Raw genomic sequence first — 12,962 nt, 5'->3', positions numbered from 1 at the left:
CATATGTTTACGTATGGCGATGTAAAGCTATGCACATTTCAAAGCATGTAACACGTAGTATTACAGTGTTGAGGTGATTTACGTGCCGCTGCGATGCCTGTGACTAGCAGGTCTATCAGGTGTTCACCACTCCTGTCGCTGCATTCTGGATACAGCGAGGTGGATCTGTGAGGATAGGAGGGATTTCACTGGGGTGCCGACGTATCTTTGGCACTGAAGAACTGTTCTGGAGGGTGCCGGAGGGTAAGTAGGGGGAGCAGCTCTCAGATGAAGCTGGAATTCATTCAACCTCACATCCCTTGTCGACTCAAGCTCCATAGTGCAAACCTGCAGCAGCTGGGTCTGATACCGCTGCCGACTCAACTCCAGCTCCAATACTCTTCAGCCTTATTTCCAGCATGAGATTCCTAAAAGGGGGATCAACGGGATCTAAGCCTGCGATCTTGTCCACTACAGGACCTGCTTCTACCATCCCAAAGTCCCCAGACAAGTCCAACTGTGACACAACACCCGAGATCTCTCCTTCAGGTAAGATCTGCTGACTACAGTAGTTCCATCAGTAGGGCCTCCTTCATCTCACTCTGCAGTCCCTCCTTGAGTACAGTACCTCAAAACTGGAAAAAATCTACAATCAGTAACAGATCTGCTTGATACCACCTGCTAAACAGTGGTAGAAGAAGTAATCAAAGAATTTACTTAAATAAAAGTAGAAATAAACATATATGTACTCGAGTAAAGGCTGAAGTACCTCATTGGCCTTCCTACTTAAGTAAAAGTAAGGAAGTACTTGGAAAAATATTTAAAGCATTTAAGTAAACGTACTTGAACTTGTAGTCCCTGATACAGCTGTATAACATGACATTAAGTGTGTACTGTACATATATTTTGGTAAATACAAAAATTTAGGTATGATAGTGCTGTATTTTCCAATTTAAACATTTAAAACATGAAATGCCAGTTCATAATAAGAGCTTCAGAAATATATTCCATTGTTAACTGAAATGAGGTTTACATAATTAACCAGCTACCATGAGTAATGCTGATAAGCACATCTAAGTACACACTCTCAGCCACACAGTTTAACAATAGTTCTATCACTGATATCATGTGACAATAGGAAAACATCTATTATGTCCAATCACTACCTTATTATTATTACACGTAATATATTTATATTTTTTTATATTATATCTGTCATTTGCAAATCACACTCTATATATACGCAGCATGGGTGCAAGATTGAAATTTGCGTGAAGGCCCCTACTGTCACTGCCCCACCTGTGGGCGCCTGCGCAGTAGGTTTCCTGCATACATACTGTATACTGCGCAACATTTCACACCACTGCCCGATCTTTACTGCGCACTTTTCTGTTTACCTTTTTATATTTTATGCATTCATATCCTATATTTTGCTAAATGCTTAACTGGAAATTTGCACAAAGATTCTAAATAAAAGAAAAAAATATGAAAAATGAGTAAGTACCTTTTATTTGTCGAGTAAATAATTCAAAATGTCATAAGACATAGGTCTTTCCCACATGGTCATTCTATATAAAACATTTATTCATTGAATTTCCAGAAAAAGTGTGTGATATTGTGATGGCTATCAGGATATGAGATTTTGGTCATATTGCAAAGCCATATATGTGTAGGTTATTAATTAAGACATACCAGCTAATGGCCACAGGATGCAGATTTTGACACTGTTGTCATGACATTATCAACATACTATTCACGATTCACCAATAAGTCTGATAACAAACATTTGAGCATCGCCTCTTGCCACTTTCCATAATGAATCCAAAGGTTGTCATATGTAGTGCAAACTGTATAGCAATTGATCTCTCCAAGTGGAAAAACACGACACCCAAAGGTTTCATCTCGCTTTTATATAAGTTTTCAAGAGTTGACAGGATTCGAAACCTCTGACGCCTACATCCTGCTTTGGGTCGTTGGGCTTTACTTTGATGAGAAAAGCTCCAAAATCTCAGTACTATCCTTCCAATCACTACTTTTCCTGTCGTCATCTGATAAAAAAAAAAAAAAAACAGCAATGGGAGTGTAAAATGTAACGCAATGCTAAGTAGAAATGTAATAGAGTAGAAAGTTTTAATATTTGCTGTGAGATATTGTAGGGTAAAAGGGAAACGTGTCCATGGCTAAATCTAATTAAGTATAGTACAGATATGTGAAAAATACCTAAGTAATAGTGCTTCATTACTTTCCACCACTACTGTTAAATTCCTCTAAAGTGGGAGTGATGGCAAACCCATGCAAATGGAACCTGGCAGACTCCAATGTGAAAAAGAAGAAACACAAAAAAGCTACAAACCGCCAAATGCACATAACAAGCAGCAGACAGGTTAGTCCCGGAAAAGCTGCAAAAAGTGTTTTTCGTTAAAGAAAGACACTGCTTACCTAGAGGAAAATGGTCTCACCATTCCCAGTGAAAGCCCCTGGTGTTCTCCTTGTCTTGTTCCTAAGGCCGATGACACCTATTGGCTTTGCAGAGATTACCAGAAGATCAATGAAGTAACCAAACTAGACTTATTTCCCCTGCTAGAATGGAGGACTGTATTGACCGTGTGGAGACAGCACAATTTGTCACCAAGTTAGACCATTTAGAAGTACACTGGCAGTTCCTGCTTGCTCCACATGCTTTGGAGATCTTAGCTTTTGTTACAGCAGATAAATTTCTACAGTACACCGTTATGACTTTTGGACTGTGCCACGCTCCCACCACCTTTCAGAGGCTAATGACAAAGGTACTGTGAGATGTTGGGAACTGTGTTGTTCACCTGAATGACATGGTAATATAGTCAGATACCTGGGAACATCACTTCTTCCTGTTAGGGGAATCATTTTCCCAATTGCAAGGGCCTTATTAGTTTAAAACTTGGAGAAGTGAGAGTTAAGGAAAGGCACGGTTACCTCCCTAGGAAAGTTAGAAAACCGGTGGATGCCAATCTCAGAGACTATGGGCACAAGGAAGGGAACAACCCAGGATGAGACGCCAACCCATCGCAGGGCACAATCACACACCATTCACTCGCACATGCACACCTATGGCACCTTTGCTAACTCCAATTATCCTCAGCATGTTTGGACTGTGTGGGGAAACTGGAGTATCTGGAGGAAACCCCATGACGGCACAGAGAAAACATGCAAACTCCACATACATTTTACTCTGGCGGAGAAGAAAATTCGGTGAAAGATTTCGGTGATGTTACTAAGATGGAGTATGGCCTAAACGAATGTGCCACAACCATTTTAAAGCATGGCAATCTAGATAAGAAGTCAGAACATCCAGAGAATAGATGAGAAAAATGTAATAACAATCACCACCCCACACTGTAAAAAAAGATAAGTTGACTCAACTTAACTAAGTCAAGTCATCTTGTTGCTTTGACTGAGTTAATTTGAGTCAACTTATAGTGTCAAGTTTATTAAACTTCAAAACAGGAGTTGATGCAACATGCCGTCTGTTTACTCAACTTCCTGTATCAAGTAAGTTGGACTTTAAAATATTATTTGAGATAACTTTGAGATGTTGGTTGAATTTATTTGATCAAGTTCCTACAACTGTGAATCAAGTTGGCTAAACATGGAATACATAATTGATACAACTTGCGATTTGTTGACTCAACTTTCTGTATCAAGTAATGTGGACTGGAAAACATTACTTGAGAGAACTAAAAAAGATGTTGGATTAACTTGTTTTATCAAGTTAGGGCAACATTATTATTATTTCTTTTCTCATACTCTATTGCCAAGTTACTTGAGTTTACAGAAATTGCTAGATTTCAAAAATTTAAGCAAACTAATATCTACAAAAAATCTACATGAGAATTGGCCAGTCAAACTTAAATATTAACACATGAAAAAATAGCTGAAAAGTAAGAGATGAAATTATATAAAAAGTAAGAGATGAAAGAGATGAAATCCAATTCAATAAGGACCTTTATTAAAACCCCAACAAGTCCAACTTCACCCAGCCTTGCTTTAAAATTGAGACATCAAAAAAAAAGACCTTCCTTGGGACATGTTCAAAATTTTGCCTTTACACTCTCTAACACACTTTTGCTTGGGGCTGCTTACTAACTGAAATTACACTGTTCCACAAATAATAATATAATACATAAAAATAAGTGCAGCCTTCCTTTGGGGAAAAACAATAACTCTCCGAATTCAACTGAGTCAATTGTTGTGGATGTTCAGAGTTGCTGCAGTAATTTGCAGAAAGATTTGTAAAAACAAAACAAACAAAAAAATGTATCTCTGAGAAACTTGCTCAAATGTCAGCCAGAAAATGAACACGTTCAAACATTACAGAAATCTCCACTCTGTTCATGTTTGCTCTACAACATAAAATACAATTTAGTGTCTGCAAGTGACATTTCCTCCACAGAGAGCAATAGACATCTGTTAGAACATAAAAACATAAACTGTTGTGACCCACAGAAAGGCTTTACATTTCCTCTTACTACATTTGTATTGCTTGTGTGAGTGTATGTGCGTGTGTGTGTGTGAGTTGATGAGCGTGTGTGTGTGTGTGTGAAAGAGAGAGAGTTAGTGAGCGTGCCTGTGTGTGAAATTTAAACTAACAAACTCGTTTATCTATCTACTTCAAACTAATTTAAACTTTAAACTATAAACTACTTTAACTTAAGCTAACTTAAACTAATTTAAACTTCAAACTAACAAACTTCTTTAAAGTTTCTGGTCCGGCTTTCTTGAGCCAACTTTAAGTTTGTCTCGACAAACTTTTTTAGCAAATGGCAAGAAAATTAGAATTCTTCCTCATGGCCAAATGCAGAAACATCCTCCTGAGCCATCCCTCTAACTGAGCAGTTTATTCTTTAGAGAGTGAACCCTGGGAGTGCACATCTCAGACCCGATTCCCATGAACAGGCGCTGAATCACCTCAAAAGTATATTTCATGTCTTTTGGATAGTCAAGGTTCAGCATGTACAGCAGGCCCATCAGGTTCACAAAAGCGTTGGGTACATCACCAAGATGACGCATGACAATCTTTTCCTCAATGACAATGGCAACATCGTTGTAGGAAACTGGAAGGGGCTCTTTCACATCTTCAACAACCAAAAGGATTCCAATCACCATTCCTTTGATGAAGTCCTCCCCAGGATCTGTTGGCTTCATGCAAAAACAAACAAAAAACAAAAAGGTGCCTGTGCTTTAGACATGTTTGGCTATATAGAGTATCCACACAGAGGATGCCTGAAATGATGTGTAACCATGCCCATTGTAAACTAGTTTTTGTATCAATAAACAACATTTTGCTGCTTACCTCACATCTCTTCATCAATGTAGAAGGATTTTCCTTCATGTACCATGGCAGTCCCTGCAAAGCTGCTGCTCTCTTCCTTTGGTTTGATGCCTGCAAAAACACAATACGTGAATTCAGTTGATATCAGAACTCTGATTTTTGTCAACCCTCAAATGACGGAAACTGAGCTTTCAGTTCAAAGAGGTAACTTGAACTCTGGCCTTCTCTCCATCTACTCCATCTTACAGAGCCATTTTCTTATTTATTCAGTCTGTATCAAATGCCTATCCAAGTACATTAATTAGAGGTTTACTGTCTGTCATAATCTACATCCTGGTCCCTCTCCTCAGTGGGGTTGCACAATTAATGTGGACCACAACTACAACAAATATGCACTTACATCCTTGTCGAGACTCTCCATTAAGGATGTCATGTCTTGAACTTCCTCGAAGTGCTTCAACCGGAATAACTGAAGAAGTTTATGCAGATGGCTGTCCAGACCCTCATAGAATTTATTGATGTCCATTGAAGTGAGCCTGGTGAATTCCTTGGCAATCTATGTGGAGAAGTAACATTACAGTTTTAGTTCAAGTTAAAAGTCACCTAAATGTTCACATTTCAGCACTACAACTGACATGTTGTCAGACATGTGACGTACAGCGGAGACCTGTCTCAAGAGGCATATTTCATTAATATTAACTTCAACCTCAACGATCTGTGTCCTCAGACGGGCAGATTGGCTTGTGTGACAGGTTATTGAGTTGTATTAATGTTTACATCAGACTGATATGTCAGTGCTTTGTTAAGTTGTCATGATAATTCATACATGCTAAGTAACAAGGCTGTAAGTTTAACAAATCAGTATGTACTACTATGATTTAAGTAGTTAAATAAAAATATGTAATTCATATCAGTTCAAGCATTATTTCATATCATAACATATAGGAGTGGCCTACAGGAAATATCAATTTATGTTTAATGTGTCAAATATTCTGTTAGTCATAACAGAGCAAGTTATTGCTTGCGTCTGTTGATTAAAAAAAGATTAAATATTTCCATGTTTTTATATTCTCGGCCACATCAGAAGTCATCAAATTAGTCATAAATTGAATTGTTGAGGGTGTTTTTACTGTTATCAAATGTAAAAATGGGTCACGTTTGACCCTCAACATTATTTAAGCGTTACATAAATGTTACTTAAACAATTTTTTATTTTACTCCCAAATATTTCACTTTAGGAGCACGTGTTCAATGGGAGGAATGTTAGCATAGAGCCCTGCAATATACACAATCCAACATTACTACTTTGCTATGACCAAGAAAAAATTTACACATTTTACCTGTCTTTCAGTAAAAAGGGCAGGCCATCTGACTCTCATTTCGGCCACAGGTGGCTCCTCTTCAACGATCTCCTGTCTTCTCAGTGCGTATGTGGCATTCATTGCATCATCGATGTAGGCCAGGTTTGGGGTTGTTTTTTTCATCTCCTGGACCATCTTTTCTCGATCTTCTTCAAGACTTCTGCTGTCTCTTCCCTGGGGGAGATCTGGAAGAAAATTTGTTTCGGACCGTCTAGGTTTCTTCACTTTGTTTCTCTTCCCTCGCGTGTCCCCAGCACCTCTTTTCTCAGAATTAACCTCCAGTTCTCGGCAGCCCACACCTTTCAATTTCTGTCTGTAATTGCCCATCTTGAACTTTATGCTATGTTTCCATCCATACCATCCAGATGTGGAGCCAGGTTCTGTAAGGCAAGGATGTTTTTCAACAAGTGCCTTAGCTACACATCCAAAATGTTCAAGTGTAGGGTAGGTCATGAATGAATATATTGTTTCAGCAAGTTTGAGCAGAATCTGAGACTTCATGTCCCTTGAAATGGATATAAGTGCTCCACTTTCTCTAAAAGCATCATTGCCCTGCCTGAGCTTCAGCTCAACATCATATGAGAAGGTGGGAATGGGAAAATAAGCTGGCCATTGCTGTGAACGCCGACCTGCAAAGCACTCTGTTTGGCTGCTCAATGAAGAGGATGTCGTCGGAGATGATGAATGAGCTAAAGAGGATGCTGCCAGAGATGATGGTACAGCAGAGCTAAAAGTGTCCAAACTTGAGTCTGAAGAGACAGGGCAGAAAACAACTTGCAATGTCACCTTGTCCTTTGGTAGATCATCAACACACGTGAGGTTGCAGAAGTCTTTGAAATCCTCATCTTCATATTGAAGGTCAAATGAAGAGCGTAACTGCAGTTTGTTTTTCAACACCAGTTTCAGGTCATCAACCGAATCTGGAACAGAGTCCAAGCGGAGCTTTCTAATGTCCTGTGCTGAAATGATCACACGCAACAGCATCTTCTTGCGACTGAGAAACTCTCAGGACTTCTCTGCTGATGAAGAAAAAAAAAAAGAAAAAATGTAAGAAAAGACAAAATGAACAATAAAGAAACATTAATAAACATGAACATTCATACACATTTTATTCTGTTTAAATCCTGTTTTTACATTTATGGACATACTGCATGTTTTTCAGAGGAAGAAGAGGAACACACCATTTAAAGTAAAATAACAGCCCAACTATACCTTAATGAAGCAAAAAAACTTTTGATGTCACCATCAGTTTGCCTGCTTTTGTGTATGGATACAGGGGTTGATATCCATTTAGTTCGTGTAATTCCACAATCACCAGTTCAGAAGACTGTTTTTTCATCAACTCATAACTCCGCAGGTGCTCCATGTACCATGCATGATATGGTTCTATGAGGAAAGACACTTTGCTGGACACAACTACAATTTTAACCAGCTTCCCAAAGTCAGGCAGGCCACTGGTGTGCCCCACTGACAGAAACATACCCTCTGAATACTTTGTGCCATAAAGGCAGGCATGGGTTGCAAGAGACACAAGACTTATATTTCCATATTTCAGCTCTACAGCCCGCCTCATGGAGTGCTCGAGTGCATCAGGTGAAACAATTGCAGTGTGTCCAACTTCCAGATCAGGTCTGAAAAGACTTGGCAAGTCTAGATGGTAAGCTAAAGAAAGCTGGTGTTTTGTTGATAGTGTGAGCAAGATGTTTCTGAAATTGTGAGAATCATGCACCACCCTTTTAAAAAAGCTGTGCTTAGCTTCAAATCTAATGGTCCAGAAATCAACCAGGGGACCAAATCTCCGAATCAGTTCGGGATAATGTTCTAAGAAGTGGTGCTTGGGCAGGAGGTGGAAATCAGGAAACACCTCTTTTAATAGGCACCTGTGATCGGAGATTTTACACTCCAAGTATGCCAATGTCTCTTCTGAAAAATGTCCACTAGCTAGAAGCTCTACTATTTCTTTCAAATCTAACAGAATCCCCCAAGTTTTGTCATCTTCTGGTATAATGTGACCGATCATCAGAGGCAGAAGCCTCAACAGTGTCCAGTTTTCGTGGCAATTCCCACCAATAGATTTTTTCGATGCAAAAGACTTTGAAATTGGATGAGGTCTGTTGGTTTTATCTGTAAATTTGAAAGGGAAGGATTCAATGATGGAATTCAGCTCATCTATTGTAAAGTAATGTTTGGATATCAGAGACTTTATGCATAGACTTAATTCCCGTGGCACTATTCCTTCAAAAAGGTCGTGCATAAAATCTGGGGGGAAGCCCTGGATTGTGCGGAAATGAGAAAGTCTATCGAGAACACAGTCACTCTTTACTCCATTCACAGAAACTAACTGATGTCTGTTTAATTCCAGAAGGTCCTGTTTGTGAGCTTCAACTGTCCGGAGTGGAAAGACTCTCTCCTTTACCTCGTGAATGTCAATATCTTGCCGACTAGCTAAACAAAACCGACAAAATTTGTCGACATTAAAACTCTCATGAAACCCAGCAAGTGAGTGGGCCCCCAAGTTGTCTGCAGACACATACAGCACAGTACCTCTAACAGTTGTTCCCAATTTCTGAACACACAATCCTTGCTGCTCAAGTACTTCAAGGTCTTTTAGCAGTGGTTCAAGAATGGCTCCATACCCATATTTCTTCACATCATTGCTATGACACAGACATGCGAGGTAGATTGACTGTACAGATGATCTATATCGTATAGGTAAATTTGAAATCACCCAATAGACTGCACAGACCTTGTGCTTTTTTTTTGATGTACCTAGTGGGTTGCAAACTTCAAAGTCGTCTATATACAGTCCTAGGGCAATGCTAAGATCTTCTGACGAGAGCAAATTATTGTCTTTGTAATATAGACCATCTCTGTATGTTTTGTACTGAGACAAGTGTTCAATTGTTTCAATATGTCCTGTCTCCAAGACTTTATCTAACACATCATTACGACTTAACAGCTCTGTTAGGACTTTCAAAACCGGAATATAAACAAATTTCCGTCTTGAAGATGCATCTAAAACATATTCAATCGGCTCAATGACTTTAAATTTTTTCTTGTAAAACGTTTCTCTTTTGTATTCAGAGCCAAAAGGCCCGTCTTTTGACAAGAAACTTAGGGGGTTTACTTTTTTAACTATCTCGGTTATAACAGCAGTGACTGCACTGTTTTCTGCCCAATTATGCTTGATCAGTACACTTTCAATTATTTTTGGTGTGCACTCTTCTACAACTGAGCTAATACTATAAAGCTCATTTATTATTTCCTGAGTTGTTGATTTAGACACATGCAAATTTGTTTGCATACGCAGTAAGAGAGATGCAATTTTGTGTTCAAGTAAATCATGCAGATCTTGATCCTCTATTAAATCATCTGTTAAGTCTAGATCGTCTGAATGTGTCTCAAAGTCTGTACTTTCAGAGTTTAAAGTGCCTTGAATAAAAGTTTGATACAGGTTTTCTCGAAAATTGTCAACGGTACAGAGGTGATGTTTCTTACTCTTATGTGCACGAAAAGTACTGTACACTCTCGACTGAAAACTACAGTCTTTAAAGGGACATTTAACAGTTTCCTTATTCTGTAGGTGTATTTTCAAATGTGCAAAATACTGTGTATCACTACAAGTCTCTGAAAAATTGCACAGTTCACAATTTAACCTTGCAGTCACCTGCTTTGAACGGGCTTGACTATGGTCTCTAGTTAAATGTTTTTTCAGAGATGATTCTGTCCTAAAGGAGCACACACAGTCTGCATAGACACAGGGAAGAGGATAGTTCCTTGCCTGATGACAGTGCTTCAGCTTATAATGGACAATTAGTGTGCGTTGGTTCGGCGAGGAGAAATTGCAACACTTGCAGGACCACCTCATTGAAGGGCAGTTGCCCCAAACAGCGCTGTGCTGAAGTGAAGTGCTACACTGAAGTGAAGTAACCCTGTACAGAAAAAATACAAAGAAAGAAAGAAAAAAACATATACAATCGTTATCAGCAAAATTGGGTTAATTATTTTTCATGTAGTATGAAATACTTTTTCTTTTTTAAAGCGGGTCGACCCGATTTTAAACGGCATAGGGCTCCTTTTCCACTGGCCCAAAAAAAACATAGACAGTAAAAGAAATGGACAGAGTGACGTCGTAGATTTCAACGGAGACCAGTGAAGTCTTTTTACAATTTTTTACAAAAACGTCTGCTACGGAGCCATAACGTGAGATACAAGGTAACGGAGCCTTTTATACATCGTGATGTTTCTTTAGAAATAAACCATGGACAAATAAAGTCTTTAAACGCTTCAGATGTAAAGTTATTCGCAAAGTGGCGTCAAAATGAATGGCAGTCAATGGAATGCTAATGGCGGGTGAGCGCCAGGTAGCATCAAAATGGCGCCATAGGAGGTACGAGTTGTGGAGAGAGACTATTTTAAATTTATTTACTTGGACGGCTGAACTGAACGGATTATTGTGAGTTTTTAATGAGTTTCCGCGCTTTTTTCAAGTTGAAGTTATTGTAACTCTTCATAGTGATAGTGTGGCTATCACTACACATGAAAACAATCACCTATCACTACGTGTTTATACCGCATCTAACAACATAAAAAATATAGTCCATACACTACGGCGGTGGTCAGTGTTTTTTGCTATCTCGCTGTCTGTTAATGTTGTGCCAGGTTGATTAAGTGCGAGCAAAGCTTCTTGTACGAGTCGCGACGTCACGTAAATTGGCGGGTTGACCCGGGTAACTATAATGTTCCCACCAGAGCATGTGAGCGGAGCGTGAGCGAGGAGCGGAATTTGGTCAGAGCGCGGAGCGGGTTTTCTAATTAAGGCTGGAGCGGTCGCTTTGTCTCGCTCCGATACCGCTCACACTGCAATTCTGAGGCGTGCCCAAATCTACCCAGAATTCATCTGTACAATTATCAAGACTGTTACACAAATTGGCCGAGATGGAATTCGCAAAGTATTTCACAAAGGAAACTGATAAATCATACAAGTGCACTATTCTTATCAAATGTATAGATGACAAGAATGTAAAGCAAGAATAACAATGTGGTGAAACTGTTTCAGTGAATAAAGATTCACTTTGGAATCACTTTTCTCAGAAACATGAGTGTGCTACGCGAACAAGCGGAAGCCAGAGCAAAACGCGTGCAAGTTTTATATGGTTGTAGCATATCAAGTCTATAAAGTAAATTAAAGTATAAAAGCATATAAAGTAAATATTGGTAATCAAATAAATTCGTTTTGTCATTCAAAGTAGGTCTAATAAGATTTTTTTTTATTTCACGTAACGTAAAATTTTATTTTAGAGACGTGCTGCATCAACAGAAAAAAATTGAGGAATTTAAAACGTGTCTGTATATTCTTTAGGCTATTAAACCCACTGATTCCTTTATTTTTAAGCGTATTTTTGTGTGGAATGCCATTTCCAAACCTGTCCGTTGTTGCCGATAGGTTGCTTAAAAATAAATATTTTCTGTTCTGACTGGCAATGTTGCCGTTGCTCATATTTCTTTATGACATAAGGCTTCGGTTTAAGGTGACATTTGTTAGGCATGCAGATTATTTGTTCCTCTTTTAAATTGGAGCGAGCGTGGAGCGATTTGACTGGAGGGGGAGGACATTTTAGTGGAGCGAGGAGCGGTGTTGAGCGGAGCGGCTTAGTGCGAATTAGAGCGGAGGAGCGGGCGGAGCCAACAGCCTTGTGAGCGAGGAGCGGAAATTCTCACCGCTCCGCTCCGCTCACATGCTCTGGTTCCCACTGTTCACACATTTTTCCATAATAATGAGGACAGGTCTCGCACCGTTTCACATGTATAAGAGTATATTATCGGTGCCGAATACTTGTTAATGTCGAATATGAGGCTCAACCCTACATTAAATACTTGCTGTGACACTCCGGCGCTAACATGCTAACGTATTTTCAAAAAACGAACGAACATGAAATATTCATCACAGGTTATGTTTACGGATCACTTGAGAAGGAGAGACATTAGACGACGAATGCACATTACCAACAGATGAACTAAGTTAAAACAATTTTAAATGTACTTACTTGGACGGCTCGGCTCCGAGGAAAAAAGATGGCGGCTCGGATTTTCCAGAGTTGATCATGGCGCGTGACGTCACTGCGGGCGCATGCGTGTTGATTGAAATGTCCACCTTGACCTATTTTCTGAAGTGAACTGAACGGATTATTATGAGTTTTTAATGAGTTTCCGCGCTTTTTTCAAGTTGAAGTTGTTGTAACTCTTCTTGCTGTGTTGTAATGGGCAATGAGTTCTCTCAACTTGACAACAATAGTCCCTCTGACTAAAAGCCC

General features: G+C 39.2%; 1 protein-coding gene across 5 annotated transcripts; it reads right to left on the bottom strand.

The window, feature by feature from the left end:
- Window positions 1–3,942: 3,942 nt before the first annotated feature.
- On the bottom strand, window positions 3,943–12,737 carry LOC111843628 (uncharacterized). Of its 5 annotated transcripts, XM_072714914.1 has the most exons (8): window positions 12,696–12,737; window positions 10,430–10,580; window positions 7,435–7,667; window positions 6,948–7,028; window positions 6,628–6,833; window positions 5,688–5,843; window positions 5,309–5,398; window positions 3,943–5,154 (listed from the first exon to the last, which is right to left on the bottom strand). In XM_072714914.1, exons 4-8 carry the CDS (start codon window positions 6,973–6,975, stop codon window positions 4,840–4,842), a joined length of 795 nt encoding a protein of 264 aa, XP_072571015.1. In that variant the 5' UTR covers window positions 6,976–7,028; window positions 7,435–7,667; window positions 10,430–10,580; window positions 12,696–12,737; the 3' UTR covers window positions 3,943–4,839. The 5 variants fall into 5 exon arrangements, with proteins under 5 accessions (XP_072571015.1, XP_072571013.1, XP_072571014.1 ...); XM_072714912.1 differs by having other exon boundaries at window positions 6,948–7,667; XM_072714913.1 differs by having other exon boundaries at window positions 6,628–7,028.
- Window positions 12,738–12,962: the final 225 nt, after the last annotated feature.

The sequence above is a fragment of the Paramormyrops kingsleyae genome, chromosome 8 (genome assembly GCF_048594095.1).
Source record: "Paramormyrops kingsleyae isolate MSU_618 chromosome 8, PKINGS_0.4, whole genome shotgun sequence".
Classification (NCBI taxonomy): Eukaryota; Metazoa; Chordata; class Actinopteri; order Osteoglossiformes; family Mormyridae; genus Paramormyrops; species Paramormyrops kingsleyae.
The sequence above is the reverse complement of the archived record's forward strand: the minus strand, read 5'-3'. Positions and strand labels throughout refer to the sequence as shown.

Excerpts from the sequence above, each read along its gene's own strand:
- LOC111843628 (XM_072714910.1), bottom strand. The coding sequence starts at position 7,632 with ATGCTGTTGCGTGTGATCATTTCAGCACAGGACATTAGAAAGCTCCGC. Across the intron at positions 5,399-5,687 it reads TGGAGAGTCTCGACAAGGAT|GCATCAAACCAAAGGAAGAG; the intron begins GTAAGTGCATAT and ends GTGTTTTTGCAG. Across the intron at positions 5,155-5,308 it reads CATTGATGAAGAGATGTGAG|CCAACAGATCCTGGGGAGGA; the intron begins GTAAGCAGCAAA and ends TTTTGCATGAAG.